This window comes from Stenella coeruleoalba, assembly GCF_951394435.1.
Source record: "Stenella coeruleoalba genome assembly, chromosome: 1".
Classification (NCBI taxonomy): domain Eukaryota; kingdom Metazoa; phylum Chordata; class Mammalia; order Artiodactyla; family Delphinidae; genus Stenella; species Stenella coeruleoalba.
Genome location: NC_137169.1, coordinates 137,879,089 through 137,895,318, shown reverse-complemented (window position 1 = coordinate 137,895,318; position 16,230 = coordinate 137,879,089). Strand labels below are relative to the sequence as shown.

Below are 16,230 nucleotides of genomic sequence, written 5' to 3'. Positions count from 1 at the left end.
CATATCCTTTTATGGAATTGATTTCTACCTTCATGGAAGAGCATGGCCAACTTGCAGCCTTTTAGCGTATTTCTCCTTGGCATTCTTATAGTACCGTGGTATTTTTGCTCCACAAAGTAAAATGAGGCATCACAGAGCCAGCCTGAGACCAGATTCAGCCTATTGACTGGAGACTTCTCAGATTCAGTCCAGGGTCTTTTACCATACAAGTTTGCAAAGAGCAATAAAGAAAATCCAGGGTGATACGCAAAGTTGATGATTTTCTAGCCAAGTGACCAGGAAGTTCCATGGTTTATCACAGAGGTCCCCAGCCTTTTTGGCACCAGGGACCGGTTTCGTGGAAGACAATTTTTCCACGGATGGGGTGGGGGATGGTTCAGGCAGTAATGCGAGCGATGGGGAGCGATGGGGAGCGGCAGATGAAGCTTCACTGGCTTGCCCACCGCTCACCTCCTGCTGTGCAGCCTGGTTCCTAACAGGCCACAGACTGGTACCATCTGCAGCCTGGGGTTTGGGGACCCCTAGTTTATCAAATTACATATCATTTTCATATTATTACACACCTAAATTGTCATTGCTAATCCGAAGATTTCACACTTAGTAAGGATTTGAAAACATCTTTCTTTTTAAAAAAATTTTTTATTGGAGTATAGTTGATACAGTGTTATCAACTATAACAATGTTGTGTTAGTTTTAGGTGTACAGCAAAGTGAATCAGTTATACATATACATATATCCACTCTTTTTTGATTCTTTTCCCATGTAGGTCATACAGAGTATTGAGTAGAGTTCCCTGTGCTATGCAGTAGGTTCTTATTAGTTATCTATATAGTTATACTATATAGTTAAACTATATAGTTATACTATATAGTTTTATATATAGTAGTGTGTATGTCAATCCCAATCTCCCAATTTATCCCTCCCCCGCCCTTTCCCCATAAGTTTGTTTTCTATATAAGTTTGTTTTCTACATCTGTGACTCTGTTTCTGTTTTGTAAATAAGTTCATTTTTTTATATTCCACATATAAGCGATATCATATTTCTGTGCCAGCTATTAGCTGACTTTAAATAAGTCAGTTTCTTTGAGTCTCAGTTATCTCCATCTGTAAAATCAATCAGAGAAGAAATCAGAGAAGAAAAAGAAATAAAAGGAATCCAAATTGGAAAAGAAGAAATAAAGCTGTCACTGTTTGCAGATGACATGATATTATACACAGAGAATCCTAAAGATGCTACCAGAAAACTACTAGAGCTAATTAATGAATTTGGTAAAGTAGCAGGATACAAAATTAACACACAGAAATCTCTTGCATTCCTATACACTATTGATGGAAAATCTGAAAGAGAAATTAAGGAAACACTCCCATTTACCACTGCAACAGAAAGAATAAAATACCTAGGAATAAACCTACCTAAGGAGACAAAAGACCTGTATGCAGAAAACTATATGACACTGGTGAAAGAAATTAAAGATGATACAAACAGATGGAGAGATATATCATTTCTTGGATTGGAAGAATCAACATTGTGAAAATGACTCTACTACCCAAAGCAATCTACAGATTCAATGCAATCCCTATCAAACTACCAATGGCATTTTTCACAGAACAAGAGCAAAAAAATTCACAATTTATATGGAAACAAAAAAGACTATGAATAGCCAAAGCAATTCTGAGAAAGAAAAATGGAGCTGGAAGAATCAGGCTCCCTGACTTCAGACTGTACTACAAAGCTACAGTAATCAAGACAGTATGGTACTGGCACAAAAACCAGATATATAGATCAATGGTACAGGACAGAATGCCCAGAGATAAACCCATGCACATATGGGCACCTAATTTACGACAAAGGAGGCAAGAATATACAGTGGAGAAAAGACAGCCTCCTCAATAAGTGGTGCTCGGAAAACTTGACAGCTACATGTAAAAGAATGAAATTAGAACACTCCCTAACACCATACACAAAAATAATCTCAAAATGGACTAAAGACCTAAGTGTAAGGCCAGACACAATCAAACTCTAGAGGAAAACGTAGGCAGAACACTATGACATAAATCACAGCAAGATCCTTTTTGACCCACCTCCTAGAGAATGGAAATAAAAATAAACACATGGGACCTAATTAAACTTAAAAACTTTTGCACAGCAAAGGAAACCATAAATAAGACAAAAAGACAACCCTCAAAATGGGAGAAAATATTTGCAAATGAAGCAACTGACAAAGGATTAGTCTCCAAAATTTACAAGCAGCTCATGCAGCTCAATATCAAAAAAAAAAAAAAAACAACCCCATCCATAAATGGGCAGAAGACCTAAATACACTTTTCTCCAAAGAAGATATACAGACTGCCAACAAACACATGAAAGGATGCTCCACATCACTAATCATTAGAGAAATGCAAATCAAAACTACAATGAGGTATCACCCCACACCAGTTGGAATGGCCATTATCAAAAAATCTATAAACAATAAATGCTGGAGAGGGTGTGGAGAAAAGGGAACCCTCTTGCACTGTTGGTGGGAATGTAAATTGATACAGCCACTATGGAGAACAGTATGGAGGTTCCTTAAGAAACCAACAATAGAACTGCCATATGACCCAGCAATCCCATGGCATATACCCTGAGAAAACCATATTTCAAAGGTGTCATGTACCACAATGTTCATTGCAGCTCTATTTACAATAGCCAGGACATGGAAGCAACCTAAGTGTCCATCAACAGAAGAATGGATAAAGGAGATGTGGCACATATATACAATGGAATATTAGCCATAAAAAGAAATGAAACTGAGTTATTTGTAGTGAGGTGGATGGACCTAGAGACTGTCATACAGAGTGAAGTAAGTCAGAAAGAGAAAAACAAATACCGTATGCTAACACATATATATGGAATCTAAAAAAAAAAGAAAAAAAATGGTTCTGAAGAACCTAGGGGTAGGACAGGAATAAAGACGTAGATGTAGAGAATGGACTTGAGGATGCGGAGACAGGGAAGGGTAAGCTGGGATGAAGTGAGAGAGTGGCATGGACATATATACACTACCAAACATAAGGTAGATAGCTAGTGGGAAGCAGCCACATAGCACAGGGAGATCAGCTTGCTTCTTTGTGTCCACATATAGGGGTGGGATAGGGAGGGTGGGAGGGTGACGCAAGAGGGAGGAGATATGGGGATATATGCATATGTATAGCTGATTCACTTTGTTATAAAGCAGAAAGTAACACACATTGTAAAGCAATTATACTCCAATAAAGATGTTAAATAAATAAATATGTATTTGCCCCAAAATCTTCTAGGTCCCAAGGCCTCCACTTTCAAAATCATAAAACTGCATATTGCAAGATCGGGTTTGTAAATTTTTAAGATTTCTTTCAAATTTCCCAGAATTTTGTCATTTTTTTTCTTTGAGTTCAATATCATATTTTCATGTTTAAAGTATAATGTTTCTATTTAGAAAAGAATCATTGTGAAATAAGGCATAAGTTTTGCTTTTTTAATGTCACCTTAACTCTTGTCTACCTCAATTTTGTAGAAATTGTTCATTCCCGTCCAGCCTAAGGGATATTGTAGAAATGCTTTACACACTAGCTCTGACCATGTAACCAGCGGTTAATAAATCCATAATATCCAGGCCTGTCAATCTTTTAGTTTCAGATGCACAAACTCCATGACAGAAACCCTGTAATATATGGAAAGATTAAAGTCTTAAATTAAACTTTTTTCCTGGTGCCTAGAAGGATTTTGAACTTAGTAAACAGGGAGATGATTTTGACTTGTGTATAATCTACAGTTGATTTTATTGGAAAGTACCTCATGCTGTGTTTTGATTTGGATAATAAAAACATTTTCTGTTCCTGAATAGTCACAAATATATATTTTAAACAGGAAGAAAACAAACTTGTTATAACTTGAGGTTGTTTATTTGCTGACAGTCGAGAGCTTTCTAGGTATTCATCATACCCTCCTGCCATTGCAAAGTGATTACATCATACACAGAGCTGAAAAATGGACAAAACAGTCCATACCTGTAGTTCCCAAACCTGAGTGAACATTAGGATCACCTGGAAAGCTTGTGCAAAGACAGATTCTCAACCCCAAGTTTACTGAATAAGAATGTCCTGGGCTAGAGTTAAGTTCGGCAGATGACACTGATGTGCTCCAAGTTTAGTAACCATGGATCACCCACATCATGGGTGGTCAAAAGTGGTCAGTTACAATAAATCTCTGAAAATGCAGATCAAACCAGTTTCCCTTGAATGTCCAAAGCCAAAATAGTGGTTAACTGATTGTTTTTCACACGTATTTTGTTTCGTGGTCAGTAAGGACAGAGTGACCTTACACAGGTAAGTTGCTGGGAGAAAACTATCTCTGTGGTTGCCTGGCAACAGAAAATGACCCGTGCAATTATGTGGGCTTTCAGTTTACACATTGTTAATGATCAGTGTTATCTATAAATTGCCTTATTGTTTATAAATCCTGTTAGTAAAAGGGGTTCAGGCCAGAGAGTATATGAGAATATTCAGGGGAAGGGAAATTGTGATAAATATCATATATTCATTAACATTACTTGTGTATATTTGCCATTTTTTAAATTCCTAGTATGTGCTAAACAATTTGATAAGCACTTTCCCTGCCTTACTGCAGTTAATTCTCATGCAAACCATGGTAGACAAGTAATATCATTATCAAAATATTAAGATAAGAAACTTGAATCTTGAAGAAGTAATATAATTTACTCAAGGTCACACAGCCTGAATTCAAATTCATGTCTGCGCTCTTCTGCTGCCTTATAAGAGCAATTCCTTCCTGTCTTTGGCTTAACTCTTAAATCCAAATCATACTTTCCATTTATTGCCCAAAGTCTTTTAGATTTACGATAGAGCAACTAGGTTTTCTGAAATAGTAGCCTAGAGGGCCAAGAAGCAGAGCTAGGTGTTGGGGAAAACCAAACGATTTGGGGAGAAAATTTTTTGTGTGGGGCGTGTCATGACCAGAAGAATTAATGGTGGAAAATGATGAGCCCCTGAAGGGAAAATATCTACCTGGCAATAGTTATCTCCTGAGGCGTGAGGGAACTAGTAACCAGAAGCCATTACTGACCCATCTAGAAGTGCAGAAAGGGTAGACGTGACTTAGCAAAACTAGATTCCAGGTCCAGGAAGATTTTAATTAGGTGGGAAAGGAAAAGAGTCATTTCTCAAATAACTACAGAGAGATTATTCAAAGACTATTTTAAGCCCCTTGTAGACTGTCTTTTACCTCCCAAGTAAATCCTGGTTTACTTTCTCTCATTATTACTTGACAAAAGTTAGCGGTAAGATTATCAAAACTCTCCGAACTAAAAAAAAAACAAGATTTCCGCTCTTCTGTACATCATTTGTACTTTCAAATCAGATGATACACAAACAACATGTCCTTATAAAATGTTTGCTAAAGTATTAAGGAACAAAAATGTTGAGTAAGCTTCTAAACTTTATCATTCAGGCAAATATAAATAAATTTTGGATTTTCTGCTGTTTAAAATTATTCAAACACTTGATTTCCTATAGAAGCCCACATTCAGTGGGCACTGGGTATATGCTGGCTGTTCTTATTTGAATCTACAGACAACGTAAACCAGATTAGTTTATTCCTAAACATTTCTTCTCACCTTTTACAAGCTCTGAACCTTGGGTCAGAATTTACACATTCATATTAAAGAGAAAAAAGGATATATGCTACCTTAGTGGTTGAAAATGTATAGAAAAATGAAAAAGAAAATACTTCATGGGACGTAAGTGGTTTACTCAGAGTAAGAATGGAGATAGGCATCCCTGCCATTTCAGAATCCAAACATTCAAAATTATTTAAACTCTGAAGGTAATAATGGGACTTTCTAATTTATCAAGATGACGACTCTGTTTTGATCTATCCTAGCCCTTAATCATCTTCTAATTAACAATATCATTGGATTCAACACCCGCTTTTTCTCACTAAAGATGGTGAGTTATTTAGGCTTAATGCATAATATTGAAATAATGGTGCTTTTCCTGTCACATTTATCTCTTAGTCCATTAAAGAAAAGAATTGGCAACAATTCTTCTACTGAGAAATCATTTAAATTAATATTGCTTAGGAATATAAATGATTTTTATTAATCAAGTTTTGATTAAAGGGTAGCTAGCCACAATATGGCCTGCGGGTAGACATTAAGCATCTTGGTGTTCAGTGAACTCATCAACTGCAGTGTATTACATCAGATACTATCCATTTAAAGTCAAAATTGGCATTAAGCTTTTTAAAGAATTCATGTTGCATTAATTGGGATGATTCAACATTGGTAATTGTTTCGGGTTTCTTATAAGGGTAATAACCAAGTGACAAGTAGTGGTGAGTTTCAGAAGAAAATGTAAAACTCATTTCAATGATTTGTAGTTTATTTTGCATATTACATTACTTCACTTATCTTTTCACTTTTACTGAGGTATAATTGACAGATAGAATGGTGATATATTTAAAGTGTATAACATGATCACTTGATACACGTATATATTGTGAAGGGATTCCCACCATTGATTTAATTAACACATTCATCATCTCATATATTTCCTCTTTTTTCTTTTCTTTACTATAGTCACCGTGTTATACAATAGATCCTCAGACCTTATTCATCTTATAACTGAAAGTTTGCACCCTTTTACCAACCTCTCCCTATTTCCCCCATTCTCTCAGCCCCTGACAACCAGCATTTACTGTTTCTATGAGTTCAACTTTGTTTTTAATGATTCCATATATAAACGATACCATTAGGTATTTGTCTTTCTGTCTGTTTCACTTAACACAATGCCCTCTAGGTTCATCCATGTTGTAGCAAATGGCAGGATTTCCATCTTTTTTAAGGTTGAACAACAGTGCATTGTATATATATCACATTTTCTTTATCCAGTCATCCATTAATGGACATTTAGGACATTAGTTGTTTCTAATCCTTGACTATTGTGAATAATGCTGCAGTGAACATAGGCGTGCAGCTATCTCTTTGAGATAATGATTTCATTTCCTTTGGATACATACCCAGAAGTAGAATTGATGGATCATATTGTAGTTCTACTTTTAATTTTTTGAGGAACCTCCATACTGCTTTCCATAGTGCCTGTACCAGTTTACATTCCCAACAGTGATATACAAGGGTTCTTTTTTCTCACATTCTCATCAGCATTTATCTCGTCTTTTTGGTAATAGGGATCCTAACAGGTGTGAAATGATATCTCACTGTGGTTTTGATTTGCATTTACCTGATGATTATTGATAGTGAGCATCTTTTCATGTACCTGTTGGTTGTTTGTATATCTTCCTCGGAAAAATGTATTTTTAGGTCCTTTGTCCATTTTTCAATTGGATATTTTTTTTTTTTTTTTGCTATTGCGTTGTAGGGGTTCCTTGTATACTTTAGATATTTAATCCTTCATCAGATACGTGGTTTGCAAATATTTTCTCCCATTCCATACGTGGTCTTTTCATTCTATTGATTCTATTCATTCTTTGCTGTGCAGAAGCTCTTTAGTTTGACGTAGTCCCATCTGTGTATTTTTGCTTTTGTTGTCTTTGCTTTGGGTGTTTAATAAATTTATCTCACCTTATTGAGTTCTAATATGTGCTAGGCATTTTCCAAGAGATTAACACATATCTATTTAATGTTCATAACAACGTGTAGTACATCCAATGTTCTCCCTGTGTTGCTAATGAGAAAAGTCAATTTCGATGTTAAAAGCTTTTTTCTCTAGGTGATTCATCACATAGGTGTCAGAGCCAACCCACAATGAATCTGACTCCAAATTCTATGAGCAAACCCACTGTACTATATTTTTTCACTAAACAGTACATAAAGCAAATGATTTTTTTTTCTGCATTGTACTATGATCCAGTTCAAAACTTAAAAAAAGAAAAATGGCCATAGATACAGCAAACGTAAATGAGGACAAAGTAGTTCAAGGGCAGTTCATCCCATAACCCAGTAGAATCATTTTGTTTGCAGCTTAAAATTTCAAAGGATGTAATTCATTTACGTTTGAGTGGATCGATTCATCTGTTCATTTTAACAAACGTGAAAATGTTTACTGGGACCCTCTCAGGAGTGAGGCACGATGCGACATTTTGAGAGTTAAAAAGAATGAATGAGGCATCGTCCTTCTTGTCAAGAACCCTACCATCTAGTTGGGTAGAAGAGGCATAAAATGATAACTATTATACAAACTACGTAAAATTTCCATACAGTTGGTATGGATGTGTGTTCAAGAGGGTCTGGTTTCACTTCCATGGCCCCCAAAGGACATAACCAAGATACCCCTATCTCTACAAAGGAGACATTGGGCTAATTTGTTAAAAGCATAGCCTGTGAAGCACAGCCCGTGGTTTGAAGCAAGCGTGGCTATCAAACCGAATTAATAGTTTTCCTCTTAGAATCGTTCTTGTTCCAGCTCCTAAAAAAAGATTTTAGAAAAGCTTTATTTGATTGACTTGTCCCATTGTGAAGTATGCACCTGCTGTGAAATGAAGCCACAGAGGAAAAAAAAGTTGAATAATTTAACTTTTTTATTTGTAAAGATAATCAGGGTTTTTCTGATTACATCTTAACTTCATAAATGTTAAATAACCTATCAGCATCTAGTTGTTGTAAATTATGAAAAGGAGCCTCGCCAGGAATATTAACCAACGAAATCCTTGTTCTTTAGCGAACAGGAAAATGTGTTATGGCAGCTTGTCATCGTGCAACTGGTAACTTTGACACCAAATAACAAAACTGCCATTTGCACTTCGGGTAAATTGGTTCACGTGAGTTTCCACTGCTCGTCTTGCTCTGACATAAATTTATGAACTCAGGAACTCACCAAGTCGTGTGGCTTGCCAGCTGACTTTAACAAATATGCCCATTTCATTTCATTTAGTCATCAGAATACCAGGGGGCTAGGTCGTTTCAGACTCATTGCAGATGGTCTAGGGTTTGCAGGAACACAGGAGGCTTTCATGTCACTGTCCTATAAAGTATGACAGTGGAGGGGGCCCTCTTCCTAAATAAATGCGTGTCAGTGCTTGACATGTTCACAGCTTCAAGGAGCGTTTTCTGTTTCAACACCTCATAGGTGTATATAAAGGACATTTATTAACCAAGATGTGGAAAATTGCCTTTTCTGGGTTCATGCTTTGACCAGCCATGATCAAGATTATGTCTATATTTGAGATGTGGTGGAAGTACAGTTTTGTTTCCTGACCTCCTAGGAGTCCTGTCCTTTTAAGCAGAGAAGTTACTGGAAGCAGACCAGTAGGTACAGACTAAAGACATATAATGAGGTGCAACCTCAGACAAATCAAAGGGAAGACCACTCTAAATTACTTCTGAGAATAAAGACAAGGATATCGTTACAGGAAGACAAGTTGACCACATCCAAGTATATGTAAAAAATAAAACTAGCATAACAAGATAGTTATAAAGATATTTACTTGATTCAATATAGCATTGCTGTAATTGTAATTAGAATAGCAGCTTTATATAAAGATGGGTTCAGAAGTGTTAGAAGGCACATGAAAACAGTGTCATAACTGTGGGTTTTTGGGGGGTTTTTTGCATTTCGTTCCATTTCCTTTTGTGGAGATGTCTGTCATTTATTCAGTACTTTCTATTTGCAGTAATGACCTAAAATGCTTTACATAAATTTTTTAATTTAATCCTTTCAGCACTTTAAGATGTGGCTATTAGTGTCATCATTTTACAGCTGAAGAGACTGGCATCCGTAGAGGGTGGGTAATTTACCAGGGACAAATGAAGGCAGAAGAGGGATTTGATCTGACTCCATTCTGTGGTTTATCTAGTTCAAGACTCATGGCATGTTTTTCAAATGTGTGTTTGTCAAACTTTTCTACAAGTTCTACCCTAAGATCAGAGAAGACAGAATGAACATGCAGTCCCAGGTGGTTTGGAAAAAACCTGAAGCAATCACCATAACCTTGCAACTTTTTTAAGGTCTTGCTTTTTATCTTAAAAATTCATGCAAATTTGGCATTGAATTCCAATGTGTTTGTCTCCATCCCCCAATAATGTATTGTATAATTTATCATTCAGGGGTACATTTTCTATTAATCTCTTTAGTTAAAGCATGGTATGCTGTTCTATTTCAGGATATTAAGTCAATCTGAAGAAAGCCGACCCCACTGTCCAGGCAATTCTTCCTCTCTTCATTTCATCATATATATGTGTGTACAAACAGCAACCTTTTCTTCCCACTGCTTTATAGACTATGTCAGGGTAACGATAAGGAGAAATGCCCAAATCTGAGGTGGGATGCTGTGACATGCCAAGATACTCTGGATGGATATTCCCATAAGCATATCTTCCTGCTGTGAAAGGTCAAATTGCAAACCAAGAGGGTACTGATTCACTCTTCAATCTCTTTTACTACCTCAAGCAATTCTCCCCAAAGAACATCTTTAGTGGGGGGGAAAAAAAAACCTGATTATATTGCTCTTTATTTTACCTCTAATACAGTACTTAAGTTTTCCTCACCTATTAATAAATTCAGAGTCTCCAATGCTCTCTGTAATCAACCCCCTTCATACAACTCTCAAACTTCGTAATTATAGCAGTCTTGTTGGGAGCAGTAAAAAACATTCCCAGTTTTGTCTTGCAGTTGAGAATTAAGCCTTGAAGAATATCTTCTAAATGAGCTAATTACATGTACTCACTATACCATTAAAGAGAAAATGAATTTACTTAAATTTTCTACATATTAATCTTTGTTGTGATATCTGAAAAAAATAATATAGAATTGTCTATTACCTGACACTAAGCAGAAGCATCGTGGTCCTAGCCAACTTCTCATCCCATGTCTGAGGAAGATTACACATAACAAATTCATTTTAAAGCAATAGTAAGTGACAAAAATTAAATTGTGTTTTGACTGCACCACGAATAGTATCTGTACTTGTTCAACACACTGGTTATGTCTGCATAAACGTTTTCGGCTGGTGTACAGTTCACTCTGAAGTGACGATAGAGTTAAAAAAACTGAGTAGAGAAAGTTCCCATCACTCACTACACATAAAATTTCCTAGTCTTGTGCTTTTTAGGGAGAAAAATCCACACCCAAATTTTGTGAACAAGGGATAGCGGGATTCTGCTGGTTTTCCCTAGCTTGGGCAGGGGAGTTGTGTATTTCACAAATTTTACAAGTCAAATTGATTTTGGGAAAGAGGACATGTTTGTCCTTGTCTCCAAAAATACTTGGACAAAAGTCCACAAATGTCCAGGGCGTGTGTATCCTGGTTTGGGAAACCTGCTCTTCAGAACTTTAAATATTTACCTATAATTTCGTTCCATCAGTGGTCATTCTAATTCCTCCATCACTTTTTTCGCTGTATCTAATCAGTGTCCAAGACCTGTTCTGCCTGTCTATACGTGTTCTCTTAAAATTATCCTTTCACTTTTTCCCCCGATTGTCCTAATCCAAGTCTTTATTATCAAGAGACAGCATAAATATAGAGATAAGCTTTGGTATCAAATGGGCCTGAGTTCAAGTCTGGCCACCCCAATTAATCTGTGTGATATCTGCAACAGGTTTCTCCTCTGGCCCTTGGTTTTCTCATTTTAAAAAATGGTAGTGATATTTACCTTACAGTATTGTCATGTGGTTTCATTCATTCATTCAATCAACATTTGAGCTACCGCTCTGTACTAAAATCTAAGCACTGAAACTACCTTCAAGAGAAGAACAAAGTCCCCAGCTGTATGAAGTTGACATTTTAGTGATGTGAAATGAGATAATGTGTGTTGCCTGGCATAAGACAGGAATGCAGTAAAATGCTGTTCTTGTTTTGTTATTGCTACAACCATGCAACCGCTTTCCAACTGGTAACCCTACTTCCTGGCTCACATGTTTTCAATCCATTGTTCACTGATTATATATAAAACCCAAACTTCTTGAAGACACAAATGATAGAATATACTTGTCACTTGAGCTTGAGAGTGAAGAAGGTAGGGTCTACTCTAAGGGTCTTACTCCAAGGCCTCCAGCATAGGGAAATGGAGAGAGGAAACCAAAGAAGAATAACAGGTTTGGGAGTGGAAAATAGTGTAATTCTTTTTTGGACCTGTTAAGATTGAGGTCTCTGGGAAGGAGGCTGTTCAAAATACAAATCTGGAACACGAGGAAGGGTATAAAGCCAGAGAGAAGAATTTAGGAATCGATGATAGAATAACAGTAAGTTAAGCTGTAAGGACAAAAGCAACAGTTTCATTAGGATGCTCTAAATTTAAAATTAAAATTCTCAGCCTGGGTTGCCAAATTCAGCACCATCTAGCACCTTTCCAAAGGAAATGATTGATGAGTCCTTCTGGTGAAGATCCTTGTTTTCATCTATCCTACACAAAATACTGAACACCTCTGGTATTTGCTAGCTCTTCTGCCCCTCATACATTGGAGTTGTAGCTACAAAAAGCAAAACCACATTTCATTCTTTAGACCTCATTCTTTAGTCCTGTGCTACAGATTTCCTTGTTTCTGTAGCAAAGAAACTTACTTAAGCATTACAAAGGTAAGTAAGGAAGCCCACATGTTAGAAGCTGTCAGATCAATGAGAAACTTTAGTGGGCCTAAAGTTTCAATATATTCTTCATTCAAGGCTTATAATCTCTCCTTAAGAAAGTGTGCATCTTGTTCATGGCCAAATAAAACTTACAGGCACTTAATTCTATGAATAGATTGTAAAGAGGCTAAACTGACAGGACCTTCTTTCTTTAGGAGGCATTGTGAAAAATGACAGTTTTTGAACCCAAACTTCATATACATTTAGGTCCGTAAGTCTCACTGACAGAGTAGACTGTCCTGACTCAATAATTAATGCACTGGGAATTCTCTAGGTAGACTATGATTTGGATACTTTATGGGCTATTATGTCAAGGATCCGTGTCAGATGAGATGCATACACAATGCCTACAGAAAAATTACTGTCACAAGCAAAACTGGTGGGGTTTTTTATGTACTTTAAGAGTAAGTAAGCCTAGGAAAAATATATGACCATTTCTAATTGCCTTGTATTTATTTGCCTTGAAATATGCCTTCGTTTTTATTTGCCCGTAGAGTATATCTTTGAAGAGAATTATTGTATTTCATTTGTTTTCAAAAATGGGTGATAAACATTTCTTACTTTTGGAATAGGCATTCTAATATTTTCCAACTTAAGTTTCATGCAGTTATTAATCACTATATTAAGCAATAGTATACATTTAAGTTTAAAATTTGAAACATACATTTTTCTTAAAAGAGGAACATTTTTTAAAAAAAAGAGGAACATTTGTTGACCAAACAGACATACATGTTTTTATTCTCTCTCTCTTTAAAGGGATCCTCACCCCCAAAATACCTGTGGAGTACAATGTCTTACTCAACGCTGGAAGTGTAGCACCTCTGATCTTCTCTGCTGGTCATCATCAGTCCATCCTTCTGGAAAATTTGACTCCATCCACACAGTATGAGACAAGGATACAAGCATGTCAAAATGGTGAAAGTCTTTCAGCCACTCGTCCAGGGTTTTTTTTATTTAAAAGTATTTTATTTAAAAATAAATTCCTTAAAAAGGAAGAGATTCTCAATTCAAATACAAAGACTAACATTTCATTTCTTATTGGTACTGGACTGTTTACCCAGACAAATCAGAGCCTGGCATTGAGTGAAGCATTATGCATTTCTGCACATTAAATCATGAATATTTAAATATAGGAAAATGGTGGTTTTGCAAAGTCTTGTTTTTTGTTGTTGTTGTTGGTTTTTGCGGTACGCTGGCCTCTCACTGTTGTGGCCTCTCCCGTTGCGGAGCACAGGCTCCGGATGCGCAGGCTCAGCGGCCATGGCTCACGGGCCCAGCCGCTCTGCGGCATGCGGTATATTCCCAGACCAGGGCACGAACCCGCATCCCCTGCATTGGCAGGCGGACTCTCAACCACTGTGCCACCAGGGAAGCCCCAAAGTCTTGTTTTATAAGGCCCTTTAAAAGAAAAGCACCTAGAGCACATACAATAATCATTGGTAATATAAAACAAAATAGGCATTACAAAAATCTCATAGGAAATGTACTCACCTTGGTTCTATTTCAGTTTTATTTAGGGGTGGGAGAGTAGGAAGGGAGACATTATTTAGAAGTTGAGTTACATTCAAATGAATCAACATATTTTACAGTGCTTCCCTGATACCTGTCTCGTGTACCTAACCTGTCACCTTGAGTGTCATGGCTTAGGCTAGTGGTCAATGAAGTCGTCATCTATCTGTGTGGTCTTAAGGAAGAGCCTCTCTCACTTCCTAGATACCTCCAGGTGTTATATAATATGTAACACCCAACTGCTAAGAGAGAAGAAGTATAACTCAAAACAAGTTGCTTCACCTTAGATTAAAGAAATTTACCAACCTTATACTCAACATGAAACTCCTGTCCTTAGGAACTTCTGTTTCCAAATGAGTACTATTTCCCGTAGAGTTGGTTAGGACTAGGGGGTCTGCGATTTTCCTATGCTTCATCTCTGAAATTGAGTCAGTTTGCCCACTTGTCTCTACAAACCAGACTCAGACATTTTGTGTGAAGAGTATTGCTTTACCTGATCCACTCTTCAGCTAATCCACATGGAAATAGCTTTAAATTAAGGTTTTCTTGATTTAAATGCAAAAATCAACTTCTGCCTCTCTGTGTCCCTAAAGCTATGCTGTGAAGAAACAATATCCTTGAAATTCATTGTTTGACTTTTGTGTGTTGAGGGAACAATCATTATTTTTAAATATTAGCAAAAATAAGATACTATTAAGAGCATACATGATGTTCAGGTCACATATACAGTTACAAAATTGAAGCACATTTTCACTTTTTGGCTAGAATAACTGCAGTAAATTAGAGAAACCTCAGTTCAGACAAGCATAAGCTTTATTGTCTATGCCTGTGTAAAAAATGTGGTTAATTAATGGATTTCCCAAATCCATTTCCCAAATCCCAAATTAATGGATTTCCCAAAAGTGATTCCTTATTTAAATGTTCAAATCCTGAAGAGATTTAAATACTAGTCTAAAGTATGTTTACAAAATTTGTGTGTATACTAAATTTCAGATAAAATGATTGTCATGATATTCGTACCCTTCTATATGTACATGTAATTCTTTTCGCTGCTTGACAAGTTATTAAAGTCTTGGGTTTCTTTTTTTTCAAGGAGGTTGTGGAGTTAGCAGTAGGATATTTGTCAAAACAGCTGAAGGAGCCCCCATGGATCTAAATTCTCCTGTTCTTAAGGCACTGGGATCAGCTTGCATAATGGTTAAATGGACGCCACCTAAAAAACCAAATGGAGTCATCATCAACTACTTTATTCACAGGTAACATTGACTATTACTATTATTGTTGATTATTTAAGAATGTGTACTATTCCAGGACTGTAAAATCAAATACATTTTCTATTTCCATAAGAGAATTGATGGGAATTCATGTGTTTTGAAGCACCTACTAGAAACTAAAATTGGTATTGGAAACTTCTACACATTATCCAAGGAAAAAAGCCACAACTACCATGTAACATTTTTGTTTGAGCCCTCTTTGAAAGATGAGACCTCATAGCCCAAGAAGCCTTACCTTTGATAGAAGGGTACAGCTGTCCTCTGGAGGTTCATTGACCAAGAGACATACTCATTCCAGAGGAAGAACCAGGTCTAGGACAAAAATTCTAATTATATCTCACCACCTAGTATGTGGAGATTGGAAAGGCTTTTTCTCATCCTTAAAAGATGACACTTTTCACTTTGCAGTTCCCCTCTGTTTTGAGGTTTCCACTCACCTGGCTAGATGGTGTTAATGCAGCTTCTTTTCACCATGATACAGAGTTAATTAAGTATAACCACCTAAAAGGAAGAAAAGAGAGAAGGGAGGGGAAGAGAAGGAGAAAAAGTGAGGAGAGTGAGAGTGAGAATGAGAGGGGGAGAAAGAAAGAAAGAGAGAGAGAGAGAGATGGTGGTTCCATGGGCATTTTGGTTTGAAGGGTATTGTGCTACTTGATCCAGTTTTCATTTGATCAGCATGGACATAGTTTTAAATTAATGTTTTCTTCAAATATATAATGAGGAGAAAGAGGAAAGAGAGAAAGAGACAGACAGGGAGAGATGGAGGGAGAGGGAGGAAGAGAGAGAGCAAGAAAGGAGAAAGTAAAACAAAAACAGAGGAAAGGGACC

The 16,230-nt window shown here is 36.7% G+C and overlaps 1 protein-coding gene across 1 annotated transcript in view; it reads left to right on the top strand.

The window, feature by feature from the left end:
- USH2A (usherin) overlaps nt 1-16,230 on the top strand; it is a 785,755-nt gene that overhangs the window by 624,453 nt on the left and 145,072 nt on the right. The window contains exons 58-59 of the mRNA XM_079900731.1: nt 13,376-13,534; nt 15,222-15,384. Of these exons, the coding sequence (XP_079756857.1) occupies nt 13,376-13,534; nt 15,222-15,384 (322 nt within the window). The remainder of the gene's footprint in view (nt 1-13,375; nt 13,535-15,221; nt 15,385-16,230) is intronic.